This window comes from Babylonia areolata, chromosome 11 (genome assembly GCF_041734735.1).
Source record: "Babylonia areolata isolate BAREFJ2019XMU chromosome 11, ASM4173473v1, whole genome shotgun sequence".
Lineage (NCBI taxonomy): Eukaryota > Metazoa > Mollusca > Gastropoda > Neogastropoda > Buccinidae > Babylonia > Babylonia areolata.
In genome coordinates this window covers 43,449,361-43,471,814 of record NC_134886.1, presented here as the reverse complement: position 1 = coordinate 43,471,814, position 22,454 = coordinate 43,449,361, and the positions used below count along the sequence as shown (strand labels likewise).

At 40.4% G+C, this 22,454-nt stretch overlaps 1 protein-coding gene across 14 annotated transcripts in view; it reads right to left on the bottom strand.

Moving 5' to 3' along the window:
• Positions 1 to 493: 493 nt before the first annotated feature.
• The window catches only part of LOC143287757 (basement membrane-specific heparan sulfate proteoglycan core protein-like), a 310,798-nt gene continuing 288,837 nt past the window's right edge, over positions 494 to 22,454 (bottom strand). For all 14 annotated transcript variants that reach the window (XM_076596017.1, XM_076596019.1, XM_076596022.1 and 11 more), the window contains 7 exons: positions 14,324 to 14,451; positions 11,359 to 11,530; positions 8,557 to 8,694; positions 7,342 to 7,564; positions 5,074 to 5,157; positions 2,378 to 2,481; positions 494 to 1,861 (listed from right to left, as the gene is read on the bottom strand). In XM_076596017.1, the coding sequence (XP_076452132.1) occupies positions 1,710 to 1,861; positions 2,378 to 2,481; positions 5,074 to 5,157; positions 7,342 to 7,564; positions 8,557 to 8,694; positions 11,359 to 11,530; positions 14,324 to 14,451 (1,001 nt within the window). In that variant the 3' untranslated portion in view covers positions 494 to 1,709. The remainder of the gene's footprint in view (positions 1,862 to 2,377; positions 2,482 to 5,073; positions 5,158 to 7,341; positions 7,565 to 8,556; positions 8,695 to 11,358; positions 11,531 to 14,323; positions 14,452 to 22,454) is intronic.

Sequence of the window (22,454 nt, the reverse complement as noted above, 5' to 3'; positions counted from 1 at the left end):
CTTTGCTGGATACAGACAGCTCCCTGTCTTGCAATGGATTAAATGCATACAAGCAAGGAGCGACACATTGTTACAACAGCTACTGACCAGCATATTATGCATTCATACATGTACACAGGACACAGAGTACAGCAACGGTGAAGAACCACTGGTGACCTCAACACAAGCCAAGGGGGACGTAACCAAATATCAGTGATTGTTGTATGCAGACAAGCCACAAGCTGTGCATGTGGAACATGCAAGGTGGAGGGATGGGGTAAAAGGATGTACAGGTTTGTATTTCAACGCTCTAAATCTAAAACGACCAGCACTGTGACTGCCACTAACTAATCCCAGTCACCAGTGGAAAACCTGCATTGGAAGATGGATCCAAGAAAGGAGACTCACCCTGATGAGGTAAAAACACTGCTCTAAACAGTAGCACCATGAGTGAAAACATAAGAGTATTTGGTTACGACGTGCACTGGGGAACTTGATACACGCAATCAGGAAATAAGCAGCAGTCCTTGCATTAACTTTTATTTGAAGAACAACTCATATAATAGTATTCTATGTCACCATACTTTTTTTTGATGTTGAAAGAATATATAAACAAAATATGCAGAAAAAGCCCAAATGCTTTTCCTGAAACTACAAGAAAAATGAGATGACCTAAAATCAAAAGATTTTTGTTGTTGTTTAGTTTTATTTTGCTAAAGTGATTCTGATTTCAAAGAGAGAAACCATACACTGCACTTTTAACTGAAAAAAAGAAGAAGAAAAAAAAAGATTTCATTTTCTGTTGGCAGACATATCACCCACATCATTGATTTCCATGGGACAGAAGTCTATACATTACATTTTCAATGATGCCATATGGAAATTGATTCATTCCCCAAAGAAAGAAGTTATGAATTTAGTTTTTTGTAGCATCTATTTCCACAATGTCTGGCATATAAGGTATCAATCCCTACCATGTGCTGTCTACTCGAAACCCACTTAAACAATGCAGTTTTATTGGCACTGAAACAATGTCATAACGCAACATAGCTAATTCATGGGACAACTTGAAGCTGACAAACAGCATAAGGCTGCAGACTAACATTCATTAAAACAAAACAATATGCTGACAACAAATCAATACATCTGGTAAAGTTTAGTAAGACAACCAACTCTAGTAAACCATAAAATGTTATACAAATTCAAACAACAAGTGGTAAGCTGTAAAAATTCACCCACAACATCCAAATACTGTCAATATGTGTTGTAAAGCTGAAAATTTTCACATGCACCACGTATATACACACTCATACACCAAAACCGATTTAAAAATCACTGACAGAATGACATTGTCAGCAGCATGTCTTGTATTATGGAAAAAAAATCTATCCATTTTAATATGTATTTAAAAAAAATGCATTTCACAGATGTATCTGACACTATTGCTCTATGCAACACTCACACAAACAGAAAAAAAGGAACGGCACAAATAAATTACAAATCTGATAGACATGAATCTATGAATACAGTAACGATGTAAACTGACGTAGTAAGAGTTCACCTAAGTGGCAGAGACTGATGTTGATAAAGACAGCAAGCACACTGGATGGGTCACATTTGCATCAAAATAGTTCTGACACATTCACCGAGACCTCTGCATTATCCGACCAATGAGCAGTGTTCTTGTGTGCCTCGACGTCTGGAGCAAGCATACTGTTGAAGCTGTCCCTTTAATTCAGGCATGGTCTAACGTTTGCTCCACCAATGGCTCGGTTGCCTACATTCATGATAAGCTCGTTTTGAATCTCAATCTCGCTGATGCAGCCATTAAAGTTTGCAGAAGCCAGGCCATCTGTGTAATTCTCCAGGTCGGGGACACCACCTGTGGACCGAACAAATTCAGTTTATTCATTTATCTTGGTTGCTCAAACCTAGTCCCACCCACACAAGACCAAACAGGGCTGAGAAACTATCAATTTCTTAGACCCTATTAAAAACAGAAAAGCTATAGAACAAAATTTTCACAGGTACAATCACATTTAGTGTGCGTGCGTGTGTGTGTGTGTGTGTGTGTGTGCTTTTGCACACAAAACAAAGTACATGATTATGTGCACAGTAAATGTGCAAGACATTACATGTAGTCTTGAAATGGAAGTGACGTAACACAAACTACATGATTATATGCGCAGCACATGTGCAAGACATTATACACAGTCTTGAAATGAAAGTGACATCACACAAAAATAAACTACATGATTATATGCACAGCACATGTACAGGACATTATACACAGTCTGAAAACGGAAGTAACGTCACATAAAACAAACTACATGATTATATGCACAGTACATGTGCAGGGCATTACACCCACCTCCCCACACAGTGAGGCGACACTTACCAAAGTAGATGTTCCCTTGCACGTTGAGCACTTGGAGAGGCCCTTGTGTTGATCCAGTGACAGTTTCTCCCCTGTCCACTTGCAGTGTGCCATCACGGCTCCGCCTGCCATTACATCAAAAAGCCATCATAATCAGCTCTAACTGTCAATTAAACCTTGACAAGGTTTATTAGACACACACATACACCCCCCCGCCTCTCAAGACACACATATACACAAAAAGTCAATATACAACACTGTCAAATCCACCTTATCTGCCTACCCAACAGTCCACCAGATCTGCCTACCCTCAAATCTAAACCTGAGTACTTGTCAAAGAAAATCTGTGAACTTTACACTGACTAAAATAATGGAACGTTTGTTTAACCTGGACCCTCACCTGTTGTTATTCATTCATTTGACGTCTTTTTCAGTAAGAGTGATACTGGACGAGAGAGAGAGAGAAAAAAAGAAGAAAAAAAGGGCAGGGGTATAGGAGCAAGAGGAGGGATGGGGTAATGGAGGAAAGGGTGGGGGTGCAGGTAGGAAGTTGTGAGAGGGTGGGCTGAAGGGGATGATATAATGAACAGGGTATGGAAAGCGGCTTCTGTGTATGTGCTGTGTGTGTGTGTGTGTGTGTGTGTGTGTGTGTGTGTGTGTGTGTGTGTGTTCACCTGTGGTGTTTTCACTCTGTTGTGGCTCCTTTCCCATTGCTCACTGTCACACCCAACTGTCTTACTGGGCCAACAACAGACCTGCCCACCCTATAATCTATACCTGTTTAGTCAACAAAAATGCCTGATTTTTTGCTGCTGTTTTTTGTGGCGTATTTTCATGTAATGTTGCATCGCATTCTGCTTGACTGAAAAACGGCAAATAGAATATACAAAAGTCATACTCATAGAGGGGTCAGCAGCACAGATGTCAAGCAAAATTGTGATATCAAGTGAACTCGGCCTATCTTTCTCCAAAAGAGTGAACGCACTGCCCTCTGCTGTGTCACAAATTTAAAAGAAAAAAAAAGAAAAATGATCTAATCAGTATGGTTTTTGAGCAAATGGACAGATCTTCTTCTTCTTCTTCTTCTGCGTTCACTCGTATGCACACGAGTGGGCTTTTACGTGTATGACCGTTTTTACCCCGCCATGTAGGCAGCCATACTCCGTTTTCGGGGGTGTGCATGCTGGGTATGTTCTTGTTTCCATAACCCACCGAACGCTGACATGGATTACAGGATCTTTAACGTGTGTATTTGATCTTCTGCTTGCATATACACACGAAGGGGTTTCAGGCACTAGCAGGTCTGCACATATGTTGACCTGGGAGATCGTAAAAATCTCCACCCTTTACCCACCAGGCACCGTCACCGTGATTCGAACCCGGGACCCTCAGATTGACAGTCCAATGCTTTAACCACTTGGCTATTGCGCCCGTCGGACAGATGTGATAAACAAATGTTTACACTAGTTGTCATTTAAATTTGGAACCCACACATACCATAACGTTTAATAAGCACTCATATTTGATGTTGCTCTTTGAAATATGAATGCATATATACTGATATGTTTTACAAGCTTCCATACCACTACCAGTATTACATAAAAAATAGTTTTACAAGCTTCCGTATTATTACCAGTATTACATGAAAATTATTTCCTATCAGTCCAAACCACAGCAGTCACAAAGTTGAAAATGTAGACATCAGCCTGGATAGTGTTCACAGAGGTTTTTTTTGGGTTTTTTAATATTCATTTTTACTTTTATCTTTTCATACATTTAACAGAGGTTTCCTCCATGACTGCCCAAATGCACACAAAATGCTTGAAGTTAATCACAGAAACACCACAGGGGTTGTATTGCATCAAAGACAGTCTTATGAAAGCTGTAGACTGTGTGAGTCAAATGGGTAACTGTTAGACCACAGTAATGCCTTGAGAACCAAAGCAAGTGACTGAATTGGTCAGGTTTAGATCACTTTACCCATTTTTTTTTCTGGAGGGAAAAAGTAATTAATCGTTTATAATCTCAATGCCTTTTCTGTTTCTGATTGTCAGTGACATGAAAGTTATCTGTAAGACAAGGTTTAAAGTGAAGTGGAACTGATTTTTATAGATTTGTCTTTTCTGTCAACTGTCAGCCCCAAGCTGGTTCATCAACTTTACGTGATGCAAAGTAAAATGCCAAAAACAAACATGATATATGTTGATTTTTTTAATTTATTTTATCCATTTTTTTTGTAAGTGGCACAGTTACAACTCAGTCACTGAAGGCAGCGTGTAAAGTAGGCAGACTGTTTGGATAATAATCCTACAGTCAGTGCCAATACCACCAATGTTTGCATGATGTGGGTGGAATATCTCAGTATTCCAAGAATATTTTACTGTTTTAATCTTTCTTTTTTGGTCTTGTTATTATCTTCATCATTTTTATGATTATCTATTATCATTTATGTTGTTGTTGGTCTTATTTTTGTTGTTGCCAGTTCTTTCTTTTGCCTTTTCTCAATAGTTAAGAAAAACAATCTTCATCACTGTAATCTGAAAACATTACTAATCAACTTGAAGATTCTCAAACTCGATGTGCAAAGAAATAATTTGTAAATGTCACTGCAAAATGTAACATATTGAGAGACTATAATCTTCAAAGCAAGGGGAAAAACAACAACAAAAGTTAAACGATGATCACGACAGTGATACAGACAAAGCTGTACAACATACCTTGTAGCATAGATAGTGTGTGGGTAGCCATCATTCACTTGAACTGGTGACGTCAGCTCTGCAGGTCCACTACCTAACTCATACCTGCAGAGAAACAAAGGCACTGTTCATTGCTGTCTTATCACAGCGGTGTTTCAAAACAGCAGTAGTAACGACAACAATCGCACTCATATCCGAACAGAAATGAAGGAACTGTTCACTGGGTGACCACATCACAACTGTGTTTTGAAACATGAGGCAACAACAACAAACACAAACAAAACAACAGTGGTAACAACAACAAACACACACTCATATCTGTACAGAAACGAAGTGACTATTCACTGCTACCTTATGGAAAGCGTTTCAAAACAACAGTAGTAATGACAACAAAAATGTACATGCACAGGAACAAAGGGACTGTTGCTGTCTTATTACATACAGTGTTTCAATTTATTTTTCAAAACAGCAGTAGCGACGACAACACACACACTCACAATCACACAGGAACAAAGGCACTGTTTGTTGCTGTCTTATTACATACAGTGTTTCGATTTTCAAAACAGCAGTAGCGACGACAACACACACACTCACAATCACACAGGAACAAAGGCACTGTTTGTTGCTGTCTTATTACATACAGTGTTTCGATTTTCAAAGCAGCAGTAGCGACGACAACACACACACTCACAATCACACAGGAACAAAGGCACTGTTTGTTGCTGTCTTACTAAAACAGTGCTTCTGTACAGAAACAAAGGGACTGTTCATTGCTGTCTTACTAAAACAGTGCTTCTGTACAGAAACAAAAGGACTGTTCATTGCTGTCTTACTAAAACAGTGCTTCTGTACAGAAACAAAAGGACCGTTCATTGCTGTCTTACTAAAACAGTGTTTCTGTACAGAAACAAAAGGACCGTTCATTGCTGTCTTACTAAAACAGTGTTTCTGTACAGAAACAAAAGGACCGTTCATTGCTGTCTTACTAAAACAGTGTTTCTGTACAGAAACAAAGACTGTTCAAGGCTGTCTTACTAAAACAGTGTTTCTGTATAGAAACAAAAGGACTGTTCACTGCCGTCTTACTAAAACAGTGTTTCTGTACAGAAACAAAAGGACTGTTCACTGCCGTCTTACTAAAACAGTGTTTCTGTACAGAAACAAAAGGACTGTTCACTGCCGTCTTACTAAAACAGTGTTTCTGTATAGAAACAAAGGGACTGTTCACTGCCGTCTTACTAAAACAGTGCTTCTGTACAGAAACAAAAGGACTGTTCACTGCCGTCTTACTAAAACAGTGCTTCTGTACAGAAACAAAGGGACTGTTCACTGCCGTCTTACTAAAACAGTGCTTCTGTACAGAAACAAAGGGACTGTTCATTGTTGTCTTACTAAAACAGTGCTTCTGTACAGAAACAAAAGGACCGTTCACTGCTGTCTTACTAAAACAGTGCTTCTGTACAGAAACAAAGGGACTGTTCATTGTTGTCTTACTAAAACAGTGTTTCTGCACAGAAACTAAAGGACTGTTCATCGAGCTACCTTTTCACAACATTGTTTCTGCACACTAACACGTAAAAATAATGGTTACATGTACCGCACTCTCTCCAGAAAGTTGCTCCAGGTGCCTGACAAAACATATATATCACACATATGTGGAGTGTGGGACAAGTGGTAACTGGTCCGTCTAGGAAGCCAGATAATCTGAGCTTACTGGTTCCAATCCCACAGTCACCACTATCTTCTCCCCTCCACTAGACCTTGAGTGGTGAGAATGGACACTAGTCATTCAGATGTTAAACCCAGGTCCCGTGTGCAGAATGCATTTAGTGCACATAAAAGTACCCACAGCAACAAAAGGGTTGTTCCTGGCAAATTTATGTAGAAAAAGAAAAAGAAAAAAAAAAAAGGTGTGGTGCTCTCAAATGTCACGGCGCGCTCTCCCTGAGGAGAATAACCCAAATTTCACACAGAGAAATCTGTGTTGTGACAAGAAGAGTAATACAGTACAATACAATACAACAAATATACTTTTTTTCTTCTTTTATTTATTTTTTTTAAATCTTTCTCGATGTACTTCTTTGCTGTTCCTTTTTAAGTTCCTCTGTGATTGAACTCATATTTGATATTTGATGTTTATAATACTGCCGCTGTGTTATGTGTTCACTGTATGCACGAGCAGTTTTCCCAGCACACCATAGACTCCAGCTTGATGCTACTCTATGTGTTGGCAATGTCTTTACTTGCTTTAGAGATATAAAATCATGTTTTAAACTAAACACAACTGACCGGAACTTGACGAAGCCATCTTTCAGCTCAATGGCCAGGTAATCACTGCCACTCTGCTCGCCGGGCCGCTGGCCCTGCCAGAAGATGAGACCGTCCGACTCCACAGTGGTGATGGCGAACTTGATGCTCTCCCCAACCTGGCGGCGGCGATGGGGGAGCAGGGAGCGCTCGAACTCCACGTAGCCGTCGCCCTGAACCTCAAAGGCTCTCCCGATGCTGATCTCTGGCATCACACACAGACACACGGAGATAGTATATAAAATATCACTCAATGCCGATCTCTGGCGTCACATACAGACACATGGAGATAGTATATAAAATATCACTCAATGCTGATCTCTGGCATCACATACAAGACACATGGAGATAGAATATGAATTATCACTCCATGCGGATCTCTGGCGTCACACACAGACACACGGAGATAGCATATAAAATATCAACTACATAGTAGCTTATGACTATATTACAAGACACAGGTCTTGTCAGCATCCGCTTTCTATGTTCACATGTCATGGTGGATGTGCTTTCAGATGGTAAAAACACAATCCAAGTAGGGAAATATGTGAAAACAAATGTCATAGAAAATGTGAGGAAAAGCGTGCATGTGTGCGTGCATGCGTGCGTGTGTGTGTGCGCGTGTGTAGACTGTACACAATAGACATAAATGTTGTGTGTCTACCATAATGTTGAATTAAATTAAAAAAAATGTTTGGATTAAAAAGACAAGAAAAACAAAACAAAACAAAAAAACTCCAAATAGCAAAACCCTGCACCTGAAAGGCTCTCTCAATGCCGATGTCTGGCATCACATACACAAAATGCACACATACACACACAAATGTCTTTAATTTTTAACATGTTCATGGCCTGGGTAATTTTTAACATGTTCATGGCCTTGGTAATTTTTAATATGCAGCTGTATGATGATGACACAAGAGCAATATGTGTTTATCTCAGCATGCACATACAGCCTTGCTGAAACTGTCTGTAAAAACAACAAAAACGAAAAACAGTTATATATATATATATATATATATATATATATATATATGGTTTATCTATCTTTATATACTAAGACAGAAATACAGAGACAGAGAGTAACATATCTTCATAGTTCACAGCAAAGTCAGCCAACACACACACACACACACACACACACACACACAGAGCAGAGCAAGAGAGAAGCCCAGGTGGTCAGAGCCATGCCCTTACCTGCTTCACAGTCACGGCCCATGAATCCCAAGGGACAGCTGCACTGGTAGCGGCCACCGTTGGCCATGCTGCAAGTTCCTCCATTCAGACAAGGCTGACGGGTCACACACTCATTGAGCTCTATCTCACAGTTACGGCCTGCCATCGGAAGGAAAACAGTGGTGAAACATCATAATAAAAGACAACATGAACAACAACAAAAACAAAATAACGACAAAAAACAAACAAACAAACAAACCAAGGCTGGCAGGTCACTCACTCGTTGCCCTGTATCTCATACTTACGTCCTGATATAGTGGTGAAACATTATGAAAGACAATAATGACAAAAAACCCCCAAAATAACAAGGGGGGGGGGGGGGGGGGGGGGGGGGGGGGGGGGGGGAAGAGACAAGACTAGCGGGTCACACACTCTATCTCACAGTTATGGCCTGCCATTGGAAGGAAACAGTGGTGAAACATCATGATAAAAGACAGCATGAACAACAACAAAAACAAAACAACGACAAAAAACAAACAAACAAGGGTAGCGGGTAACACACTCACTGAGCTCTATCTCACAGCTATGACCTGCCATCAAACAGAAAACAAACATGACTGGCGGGTAACACACTCACTGAGCTCTATCTCACAGCTATGACCTGCCATCAAACAGAAAACAAACATGACTGGCGGGTCACACACTCACTGAGCTCTATCTCACAGCTATGACCTGCCATCAAACAGAAAACAGAAGTGAAGCATCATTAAAGACAATAACAACAACAAAAATAAAACAACAACAAACAAAAAACAAACATGACTGGCGGGACACACACCTGTTGAGCTCTATCTCACAAATTGGGCCTGCCATCAGACGGAACACAGCAGTGAAGCATCATAAAGGCACGAAGAACAACAAAAACAACACAACAACATAAAAAAACACAACAAGGCTGGCCGGTCACACACTCGTTAAGCTCTATCTCACAGTTTGCCATCAGAAGCAGTGAAATGTCACTGAAGACTGCAACAACAACAAAACACAACAGAAAAAAACACACACCCGAAAACAGCATTTCTTTAAGAACTGAAATACCAATGAGCGTAAAAGGAAACCAGCGTACCTGATTCAGGGTGATACTTCTATTCTTAGTAGTTCCTGAATTGCGTAGACCCTTCTATCTTTAAAGAGTTCTGAACTGAGGGAATTCGACAGATATAGGAAAACAAACATCATGAATAAATTTAGCTGAAAGATACTCTGTCATGTGTATATTTCATCTTTAACAACAATTCAAAACAAAACAGTTTGAAAAAATCGACGGGCGCAATAGCCGAGTGGTTAAAGCGTTGGACTGTCCATCTGAGGGTCCCGGGTTCGAATCACAGTGATGGCGCCTGGTGGGTAAAGGGTGGAGATTTTTACGATCTCCCAGGTCAACATATGTGCAGACCTGCTAGTGCCTGAACCCCCTTCGTGTGTATATGCAAGCAGAAGATCAAATACACATGTTAAAGATCCTGTAATTCATGTCAGCGTTCGGTGGGTTATGGAAACAAGAACATACCCAGCATGCACACCCCCGAAAACGGAGTATGGCTGCCTACATGGCGGGGTAAAAACGGTCATACACGTAAAAGCCCACTCGTGTGCATATAAGTGAACACAGACGAAGAAGAAGAAAAAATCAACCACAGCAACAAAGAAAAAAAGCCCCCACACCTCATTCAGCCCTCCTGCCCAAAGCGACCCCCAAAGAAATGTCAAAGCAATTTCCACCCCCAACTGCACTTTAAGTTTCAGTTTCTCAAGGAGGTGTCACTGTGTTCGGACAATTTCATACACACCACACCTCATCTGCCAAGCAGATACCTGACAGCAGCATAACCCAACATGCTAGTCAGGCCATGAGTGCATGCATGTATATATTTGTGTACCTACCAGAGCAGATTTCTTCTACAGAATTTCAGGTTCTTTTCAAGTGCACAAAGTGCGTGCTGCACACAGAACCTCCGTTTATCACCTCATGCAAATTAGTAGACACTCAGTTTGATTTTCTCGTCAAAACTTGGGGAGAAAGGACAAAGACTGTGATTCGAACCCAGACCGTCCTCACAGACACTGTCAGGGTAGATAAACGTCTTACCTATTCTGCAACTCTTGAACCCAGACTGTCCTCACAGACACTGTCACGGTAGATAAACGTCTTAACCATTCTGCAACTCTTGAACCCAGACCGTCCTCACAGACACTGTCACGGTAGATAAACGTCTTACTGTCCTCACAGACACTGTCACGGTAGATAAACGTCTTACTGTCCTCACAGACACTGTCACGGTAGATAAACGTCTTACTGTCCTCACAGACACTGTCACGGTAGATAAACGTCTTACCTATTCTGCAACTCTTGAACCCAGACCGTCCTCACAGACACTGTCACGGTAGATAAACGTCTTACCTATTCTGCAACTCTTGAACCCAGACCGTCCTCACAGACACTGTCACGGTAGATAAACGTCTTAACCATTCTGCCACTCTTGAACCCAGACTGTCCTCACAGACACTGTCACGGTAGATAGACGTCTTAACCATTCTGCAACTCTTGAACCCAGACCGTCCTCACAGACACTGTCACGGTAGATAAACGTCTTAACCATTCTGCAACTCTTGAACCCAGACTGTCCTCACAGACACTGTCACGGTAGATAAACGTCTTAACCATTCTGCAACTCTTGAACCCAGACCGTCCTCACAGACACTGTTATGGCAGAAAAGCCTCTTAACCATTCTGCCACCTTCCTCCCAGAACTGCCAACTGACCTGTGAAGGACTCGGGACACAAGCACTGATAGTCGGTCATGGAGATGTCCTCACAGATCCCGCCGTTGCGACAGGGGTTGCGGTCGCACAGGCTGCGGTCGCCACAGTCGGCGATGTTGACGCTCTCTATGGCGTCACCCATCAGGTCAATGTTCTTCGAGTCCACCATCAACTGCACACATGATCAGGTTCATATATCATTCATAAATAATGATTATAATGACAATAGTATTCATATATTTGTGTCTGTGTGTGTGTGTGTGTGTGTGTGTGCGTGTGTGGGCTGCAACTCCTATGTTCACTCAAATGTACAAGTGGGTTTTTATGTGTATGGCCATTTTTACCCCACCATATAGGCAGCCATACTCCATTTTTGGGGATAGGCATGCTGGGTATGTTTTTGTTTTCATAACCCACTGAACCATCACAGGATTTTTAACATGCATATTTGATCTGCATTTGTATGCACATGAAGGTGATCTGCATTTGTATGCACATGAAGGGGGTTCAGGCACAGGGAAATTGATCTGGGAAATTGGAAAAAAATCTCCACCCTTAATCCACCAGCTGCTTGCCAGCAAGACCGGGAATCAAACCCAGGAAACTGGGGTGAGAATAATAATAATAATAATAATGATAATAATAATAATGGTATTTATATAGCACTGAATCTTGTGCATAGACAAATCAAAGCACTTTCAAACCAGTCATTCTCACGCATGCATAACTCTAAAACTGGAGAAACTGAAGACAAGGAAGAGGCAGGGAAGGGAGGCTATTTTGGGAAGAGGTGGGTTTTAAGGCCAGACTTGAAAGAACCGAGTGTGGAGACTTGACGAAGCGAAAGAGGAAGTTAATTCCAATTGCAAGGTCCAGAGACAGAGAAAGAATGGCGGCCAACAGTCGAGTGTTTGAATCTAAGTATGAGTAAACAAGAGTGGATCTGACACCTATCGTAGTGAGCGAGATGGAGTGCAGAGGTGAAGGCAGCCACAGAGATAGAATCAAGCACTCTAACCATTTGACCACCATCCATGATGGTTACAACAATATCAATGAATGGCATTTGTATTGCACACATTTCTAATTTAATTCAGACCTAATGTGCTGGCAATAGCCCCTTCACACGCAGCCATGCCCCCAAAATGACCAACCACACTCAATCATACATGCCCCCAAAATGACCAACCACACTCAATCAAATGCACCCATAAGCAGAAAACAGGTCAAATTAACAGTGGAGAAAAACAACATCACAAGACACCTCACAGAACAAATGAGTTTTCAGGTGGGATATGAACAGAGGGATTGTTGACTGGTGCCTGAAGAATGACAGGCAGCAAATTCCAGACACTGGGAGCAAAAAACACAGGGTGGTTCACTAAAACAGTTTAATTTGATGGAGAATTGCTAATCTAATTGGTCAAACAAAGCTACATTTTTATGCTTCCGGAATCCGTAAATGGTTCAGTTTAGAATGGCAACTGTACCAAGCAAGAATAAATGAAATTAGAATAGCGTGTTGGTATGAGAATACTGGTACCTGGTCCACAGGGGAAGTAGTCATAGTACGAGTTAACGCGTACCTGGAGTAGAATGAGTTAAAATATGTCAGGAGGTAGTGTATCACTTTCTGATGGCACTGTGAGGCCAGGAACCTGTGGTCACCACAAGAGTAAAAAAAAAAAACAGGTCAGGTCACTGCACAGTCTCTCACCCTTGGCATTAAGCTCCGCCCCTTCTGCCTGGCAAACGAAGAGATTGTAATAACACTCACAACAATGTTCTACACATTTACCCTCTTTTTGTCCCCTTTTGTCACATGTTTCTGGTCTTCTCATGTCCTGGTGCGTCTGTTTATTCTGATTAAAATGAACTGTGCAGAACTGATTCCTATAGAAATTATTATCAACCCATTTATCGTTTACAAATGAATAAAGAAAACAAAATAGAAGAAAAATTGCAACAGGAGACCCAACATGTAACATGACAAGGATGGAAGGGGAGGTTACAGGAGATCAACCCAACATGTAACATATCTAGGACAAAGAAGAGGTAACAGGAGACCCAACAAGTAACATGTCAGGAAAGAGGGGATGTAACAGGAGATCCAACATGTAACATGTCAGGAAAGAAGAGGTAACAGGAGACCCAACAAGTAACATGTCAGGAAAGAGGGGATGTAACGAGAGATCCAACATGTATCATGTCAGGAAAGAAGAGGTAACAGGAGACCCAACATGTAACATGTCTGGAAAGAGGGAATGTAACGAGAGATCCAACATGTAACATGTCAGGAAAGAGGGGATGTAACAGGAGACCCAACATGTAACATGTCAGGAAAGAGGGGATGTAACAGGAGACCCAACATGTAACATGTCCAGGAAAGAGGGGATGTAACAGGAGATCCAACATGTAACATGTCAGGAAAGAGGGAATGTAACGAGAGACCCAACATGTAACATATCAGGAAAGAGGGGGTGTAACAAGAGACCCAACATGTAACATATCAGGAAAGAGGTAATGCAACAGGAGATCCAACATGTAACATGTCAGGAAAGAGGTAATGCAACAGGAGATCCAACATGTAACATATCAAGAAAGAGGGAATGTAACAGGAGATCCAACATGTAACATGTCAGGAAAGAGGCATGTAACAAGAGATCCAACATGTAACATCTCAGGAAAGAGGGGATGTAACAGGAGACCCAACATGTAACATGTCAGGAAAGAGGCATGTAACTGGAGACCCAACAAGTAACATGTCCAGGAAAGAGGGAATGTAACAGGAGACCCAACATGTAACATGTCTGGAAAGAGGGGATGTAACAGGAGACCCAACATGTAACATGTCAGGAAAGAGGCATGTAACTGGAGACCCAACATGTAACATGTCCAGGAAAGAGGGTATGTAACAAGAGACCCAACATGTAACAAGTCCAGGATGGAAAGGGAGATCACTGACCTCAGCGATGCAGCCGACGAAGCCCTCTGTGGCCCCGGCATTGGGTGACAGGGTCTCCGCGGGGTCGACGCCGCCCAGGAACAGAGGTCGCTTCAGGTTCAGTCCTACGGTGGTACCGCTGGCCGAGCCTGTCCCACCAAAACATCGCCCATGTACGGAACTGTCCTTGCAAAATTTGGCACACAATTCCCAACCCCCAGTCCCCCACACTCCCAGCCTCTCTCTCTCTCTCTCTCTCTCATGTCCGTGCATTTAAATGATGGTGCTTCATTATTCAAAGCACTCTATCAATGACAAAAATCAAAATATTGATCACCTATGAGCAGTTCCTTAAAAAAAAAAAAAAAAAAAAAAAAAAGAAAGAAAAAAGAAAAAAAGAAAAGAAGTAAGGAACATGAAAATTAGTTTTGTATGTCTTTTCATGTGATATATTACTAACTACTAACTGTGAGCAAATCCTACACCTTCTGCAGTGCTGATTGCCACAATTAGGGGGGAGAGACATATATTTCTGTAAATAGTGAGCATGACTTTAATTAGTATAGTTGTCATCACAATCAATTACGTACGATTATGTGTTCAATTGAAAAATAAATTAATGGTTCAGCTGGATTTATATTTTTCAAGACATCAGATGCATATATGTGTTCCACAAATGCACAGGTACATAATAGCAGATATAGAAGATTACATTCTTTACATATTTCTCTATCTTTTTTGCCCCATATATAGGCAATTGTAATCAAACAAAATAATATCAGTATAAATATATATGTCAGTATAAAGGACATATATATATATATATATATATATATATATATATATATATATAATGTCAGTATAAAGGAACATGTGTGTGTGTGTGTGTGTAAGTGTATACCCTGTATCTTATCCTGAGCACGATGATAAATAAGGACAACGGCTATGATGAAACACATACATGATCAAGGCCAAGAAGGTCTGACACTACAGACTGTGCCCACCCCCATCCCCCACACACACCAACTGGCCACCATACTTCTGAGAATACATAAAACAACCTTTAAAAATACATGGGCAGGGACATGTATAAACAGATGTGAAGTATACTTCTGAGAGTGCACAGAACACTCTTTGAAAATGAATGGGCAAACATGTACAAACAGATGTGTATGTCATAAGTGTGTGTGTGTGTGTGTGTGTGTGTGTGTGTGTGTGTCTGTGCGCGCGCATGTGCATGTGTGTGCATGCGTGCATGCATGCATGTGTCTGTTGGAAAGGTAGGTACAGCTGGGCTGGTATGAAACGGCAAGTACATACTTCAGTTTGCATGAATGCATGTGTTTCATTGTTGTAATAATACATTATTTCATTTAATGTCTTTACACTATTCAGGTGGTTATGTGTGTGTGGATCTATCTATCTATCTATCAATCTATCAAGCTATCTATGATTACCACAGAAAAAACCAACTATAATAATGCCGAAGGCTTAATCTTTTTTTCTTTTTTTTTCAAACTTGTAATCAGTTTCTCATTAAAGAAAAAGGTATCCCTTTTGTCTTCATTCTGATACTCAGTGTTTCAATTCTTACAAATGGCAAAAATGTCACATACAAAGATGCTTGAGATGTTGTGTACTGGTAAAGAACAAGTTTAAAAATGCAGTATTCTCTTTACTCTTACATAAATATGAAGATGATATAAACACAGACACACACATGTGCATGTGTACACACACACACACACACACACACTACACACACACACACTCATGAATGTCTACCCATAACTGCACATAAATATGCATTTTGTATATATGCTCATAGCCATGCAGATATGCACATTACCATGCCGTTATGATGCAAAAATAAAATACATAAATACATAAGTAATTTGTATACACAACGACATGAGATGCAAGATAACCAGTCCCAATGGACCACAAAAGGAATGAAAGAAGAGGAAGGAAATACTCAAGACCAGAGAGAGAGAGAGAGAGAGAGAGAGAGAGAGAGAGAGAGAGAGAGAGAGAGAGAGAGAGAAACAGAAAGACAGAGAAACAGACAGGGAGAGAAAGGGGTGGTGGAAAGACACAGACACCTGAGCAGAGACACACAAATTTCACAAACACACACAAAGACACAGACACCTGAGCAGAGACACACAAATTTCACACACACACACACAAAGACACAGAGACCTGAGCAGAGACACACAAATTTCACACACACACACAAAGACACAGACACCTGAGCAGAGACACACAAATTTCACACACACACACAAAGACACAGACACCTGAGCAGAGACACACAAATTTCACACACACACACAAAGACACAGAGACCTGAGCAGAGACACACAAATTTCACACACACACACAAAGACACAGACACCTGAGCAGAGACACACAAATTTCACACACACACACAAAGACACAGACACCTGAGCAGAGACACACAAATTTCACACACACACACAAAGACACAGACACCTGAGCAGAGACACACAAATTTCACACACACACACAAAGACACAGAGACCTGAGCAGAGACACACAAATTTCACACACACACACAAAGACACAGACACCTGAGCAGAGACACACAAATTTCACAAACACACACAAAGACACAGACACCTGAGCAGAGACACACAAATTTCACAAACACACACAAAGACACAGAGACCTGAGCAGAGACACACAAATTTCACACACACACACACAAAGACACAGAGACCTGAGCAGAGACACACAAATTTCACACACACACACAAAGACACAGAGACCTGAGCAGAGACACACAAATTTCACACACACACACAAAGACACAGACACCTGAGCAGAGACACACAAATTTCACAAACACACACAAAGACACAGAGACATGAGCAGAGACACACAAATTCCACACACACACACAAAGACACAGAGACATGAGCAGAGACACACAAATTTCACACACACACACAAAGACCTGAGCAGAGACACACAAATTTCACACACACACACAAAGACACAGAGACCTGAGCAGAGACACACAAATTTCACACACACACACAAAGACACAGAGACCTGAGCAGAGACACACAAATTTCACACACACACACAAAGACAGAGACTGAGGCAAAGAAAAGAAGAGCTTTCTGACATTCAAATACATCACCTCAAAGTCTAACACTAATCATCACAATGATAAAAGAAGATTAAACACTGAGAGATTCACAGTCGCATCATTTATGTAAGGGAATGAACATCATCTCTGAGAAAAAAAGGCATTGTTAATCATTCTGCACACAGCATATAGCTGTCTAACTGGTTTTCTTTCAATACACATCTTTCACCAGGAACAATGAACATATAACAGTAAAGAGTTAAGCAGTCTTTGAATGCTCAATCTAGCATAGTCAGTCATATATACCTATTGTTTAAGCATAGGAAATCTTCAACTACTTCACCGAGCAGAGTCAGTTGCATACATTTACTGTCTTAGCTTTGCAGTATGTAAGCGATCAATGAAGCATGCATTCAGTTATATTATGTTCAGGTATTTTCATTTACATATGTATGTACTGTCAGAGATTCCTTCACAGGCAACTTTCAAGCTTCATTTTGTGCAGGGGTAAAATTCCACCCCTCCCCCCACCTCCCTCCAAAAAAGCACACATCATGCTTGTGTCCAGTTGTCTACATTTTTCATTTCAATGGCCTTTAATCACATGGGTTAACCTGCTGGCCAATCTACTGTCATGACTGCCAGGCTATGCTGATGGTAGACAATATGATGTACACTTAGCACAGAATCTAACCACTTAGTATAACATTGGTTAGAACACCTGTTCAAGTAATAAAAAAAAATTAAAAAAAAGCATTATAAACAGACATCTAGATATTTTGAAAAGTTATAGAATCTTATCACCTGTTAAAACATCTGTTCAGTATGCATTTTATCTAGATATCTTTAACACTCAGCATAGAATCTAATCACCAAGTGCAACACCTGTTAAAACTTCAGTATGCATTTACCAGACATCTAGATATTTCGAACACTTAGCATAGAATCTAATCACCTAGGCAACACTTGCTAAAACATGTTCAGTAAGCATTTAGCATGAAATCTGATCATCCATTAAAACACCTGTTCAGTAAGCATTTGACAGACATCTAGATACCTATAACATTTAGCATGGAATCTAATCACCCATTAAAACACCTGTTCAGTAAGCATTTGACAGACATCTAGATACCTTTAACATTTAGCATGGAATCTAATCACCCATTAAAACACCTGTTCAGTAAGCATTTGACAGACATCTGGGTATTTTCATACTCTACAGGGTCCTCCTTTCATCTCTACTGGGAATTACTGACAGCTGGGGAATGTGGCCAAGCCAAAAGCTCTGAACTGTACCAGCAGCAACAAACACCATTCTCCAGGACTGATTCATGGAATGATGATGATGCTGTGGATGATGCTCTGTGTGTGTGTGTGTGTGTGTGTGTGTGTGTGTGTGTGTGGATGTCTTTCTTTCATTGTGCTTTCCAGCTGATGGTTTCCCAATCAACTTTGTAACTTGTACATTCCCTCATATACACACTGACACTTACTTCTAATTACACACAAACATAATATATGTTCTCAGTGTATTCAGTACTGTTCATTCATCACAGTAAACAGTCTACTTTGTCTAGTTTTACAGACCAGCAGGGAAAATGAAAACAAAGCACAACATAGAGACTTTTTCAACTTAGAAAATATCTGTTTCACATCTATATCTTGTAAAAATACAATGATAAAAAAAGAAAATGAAAAAGAAAGAAAAAAATTGGACATTCATCTGCTGAGTCAAACTTGATCTTAGATTTTCAGAACATTCACATACTTAAGTATCTGCAATTTTTTTTCTTTCCGATGACACCACTGTTTACCATGTATGATGTTTCTCAATTAAACAGCAAACATAATATTAATCTCTAAAGAATCTTCTGTTATAGTTAACTACATAAGCTTTTCATTACAGTGCTTTTGCACTAAAAAAACAACACAAAGAACAGTGACAACTTGTTAAACTGTCAGAAAGAATGTGTGTTTTCATATCAAATAAGAACCAATGACTGTAATATGTGCAAACACACACATACACAAACACAATTCTGTAATCATGAAAGTGAACAGATGTTATTAAACCAAGAACAAACACACACACACACACACACACACACACACACACATACACACACACAACCACCCATATTCTGATATATAACAAAATTACCATCCCCCTGAGCATACCTTGTCTTTTCCATACTTCTTCATACTAACATCGCTGATAACAAGATGTCAAGTTTTCATCAGACATTTAATATTACCATTGTTGATACCCGGATATAGAGTTTTCATCAAACGTTTAATTCTACCATTGTACCTGGATGTAAAGTTTTCATCAAAGGTAGGGCACATAAAATGATCACACCATGACACTGACATGAAATGAGCCATGTCCACAAAACAGCAGTCCTCCATGCCAGGTAGAAAAGCAAAACCCAGCCAGCTGATCCCCCCATGCCCCCAACCGTCCAAACACCACACATATGACAGCACTTTTATGTGCCTCTTTCTAATCCCCTGTCTTTTTCTGAACAGCCACTGCAGAATGAAATCGATCAGTGAATTCTCAAACTCCTGTCAGTACACGAAAGACACAGTCCATGTTAGTCTGTTACTGCATGCAGTGACCAAAAAAACAAAACCAAAAAAACCAAAAAAACCCACAAAAAAACCAAAACAAACAAACAACAACAACAACAAACCCAACTGAATAACACAGCCAGCTCAAAATGTGTTGAGCATGTTTACTGTAGAGAATAGAGGAATGTTTAGTGGAGAATGGGGGAACGTTTACTGAAGAGAATGGGGGAATGTTTACAGTGGAGAAAGGGGGAACGTTTACTGAAGAGAATGGGGGAATGTTTACAGTGGAGAAAGGGGGAATGTTTACTGTAGAGAATAGGGGAATGTTTAGTGGAGAATGGGGGAACGTTTACTGAAGAGAATGGGGGAATGTTTACAGTGGAGAATGGGGGAATGTTTACTGAAGAGAATAGGGGAATGTTTAGTGGAGAATGGGGGAACGTTTACTGAAGAGAATAGGGGAATGTTTAGTGGAGAAAGGGGGAATGTTTACTGTAGAGAATGGGGGAATGTTTACAGTGGAGAAAGGGGGAACATTTACTGTAGAGAATGGGGGAATGTTTACAGTGGAGAAAGGGGGAATGTTTACTGAAGAGAATAGGGGAATGTTTAGTGGAGAATGGGGGAACGTTTACTGTAGAGAATAGGGGAATGTTTAGTGGAGAATGGGGGAACGTTTACTGAAGAGAATAGGGGAATGTTTAGTGGAGAATGGGGGAACGTTTACTGAAGAGAATGGGGGAATGTTTACAGTGGAGAAAGGGGGAATGTTTACTGTAGAGAATAGGGGAATGTTTACAGTGGAGAAAGGGGGAATGTTTACTGTAGAGAATGGGGGAACGTTTAGTGGAGAATGGGGGAATGTTTACAGTGGAGACAGGAGACAATATCATTCTTTCAGGACATGGTCAGGGATGACCAAATCTGCAGGGCTGGATTGCTAAGTGATCTTAGCCTCCAAACTTTTCCTAAGTTCATGAAGATCACTTCTACAATCCAGCCAAGAACTTCCAGAAATGGATAATGACACACAGTCTTCGGGATGGGCAAAAAGGATGTAACAAATTCTGATCAACTGGGGCATAAAATGGGTATGAAGAGGCTATTTCTCTGTCATCTGCAAGAAATGAAAACTTGCCATGTGGTGACTGAGGAAACAAAAAACTTTTACTCATTTTCCAAAGCTTTCTTCTTCATTTTCCAGCATGACTATATCTTCTCTACCACAGTTCTGTCTGTCTGTCTGCTAAACCACAACCTCAACCCACTGTACAAAAACAGAATAATGAAGGACATCATGTGTTATTTAGTGTCTCAACAGTATTATCTGCATTTGAAGCATGAGACTAACAGTGTGATCTGTTTGACATAAACATACTAATCAGGGGGGAAAAGGGTTGTCAGCATTGATAGCAGTGCGCAGCAGATTCCAGCTAGTGACCTAATCGCAAGTGCCATTGAGTGTCAGAGAACGAACAAATCAAAGCCTTGTATCTCTTCCAAGAAGGATGTAACATGTAATAAAGCTCCCAACCTCTTCCAAGTGCCACGTAATGTGTTTTCTAAAAGGGTTTTAACATTTACCTTTAACCTTTTTTTTAATTTTTTTATTTTTTTAATGATAAGCCACGAGTTCTAAACAATATATCAGATGCCCTTCCAAACCTACAGGCAATCCTATAAATAGTATGAGCAGTCAAAACATTATTGTACAATGTGTGAATTATCTATACTGAGGCTTTCTTGCTCCCAGGCCTGACCGTTACCCAGAAAGAATATAATGCTACAGCATTGCTATAATGAACATCTCCTTTGCAAGCACTTCAGAAGAATTCATATTGGGATTTATACAGGGATCATTTCAGATTTCCACTTGGGCTCTGATAACATTACAGCAAGTGTACTATTCATGTCGCATCGACTGAAGTACTGAAGTAGTAGTAACTGATTTTTTTTCTTCCAAAGTCTTTGGAATTAAATAAAATAAAAGAAAGAAAGAAAGAAAATAAGAAGTCACAACTTACAAAATAAAGAAGAAAAATGAATGGAATGAAACAGAATACAGTATTGACTGACAGACTGAAAGAAGCCAAAGACAGGTACCACATTTCTGTGATCTTCTGCAGCATGTCCATCAGCATTTCAATGCTGTAAAAACGGCACATTATCTTAGTCTGAGCATACTAACATTCTAAAAATAGCTACACAATTGATAGTCACTGTCATTTTTGTTGCAGTTGATGATGATGATATCTATACTTAGACAGCGCCGAAGACCAAACTCTTAGCGCTTTATAAACATGGAGTCATTTGCATAACAGGCTGCCTACATGGGTAGAACTCGGTGAGAGCTGCCTATGGGCACTCATCATTCGTTTCCTGTGCCATTCAGTCTGGATTCAGCCACACAAACACACTCACACTCACACAGACATGACTGATCATGGCATGAGCGCA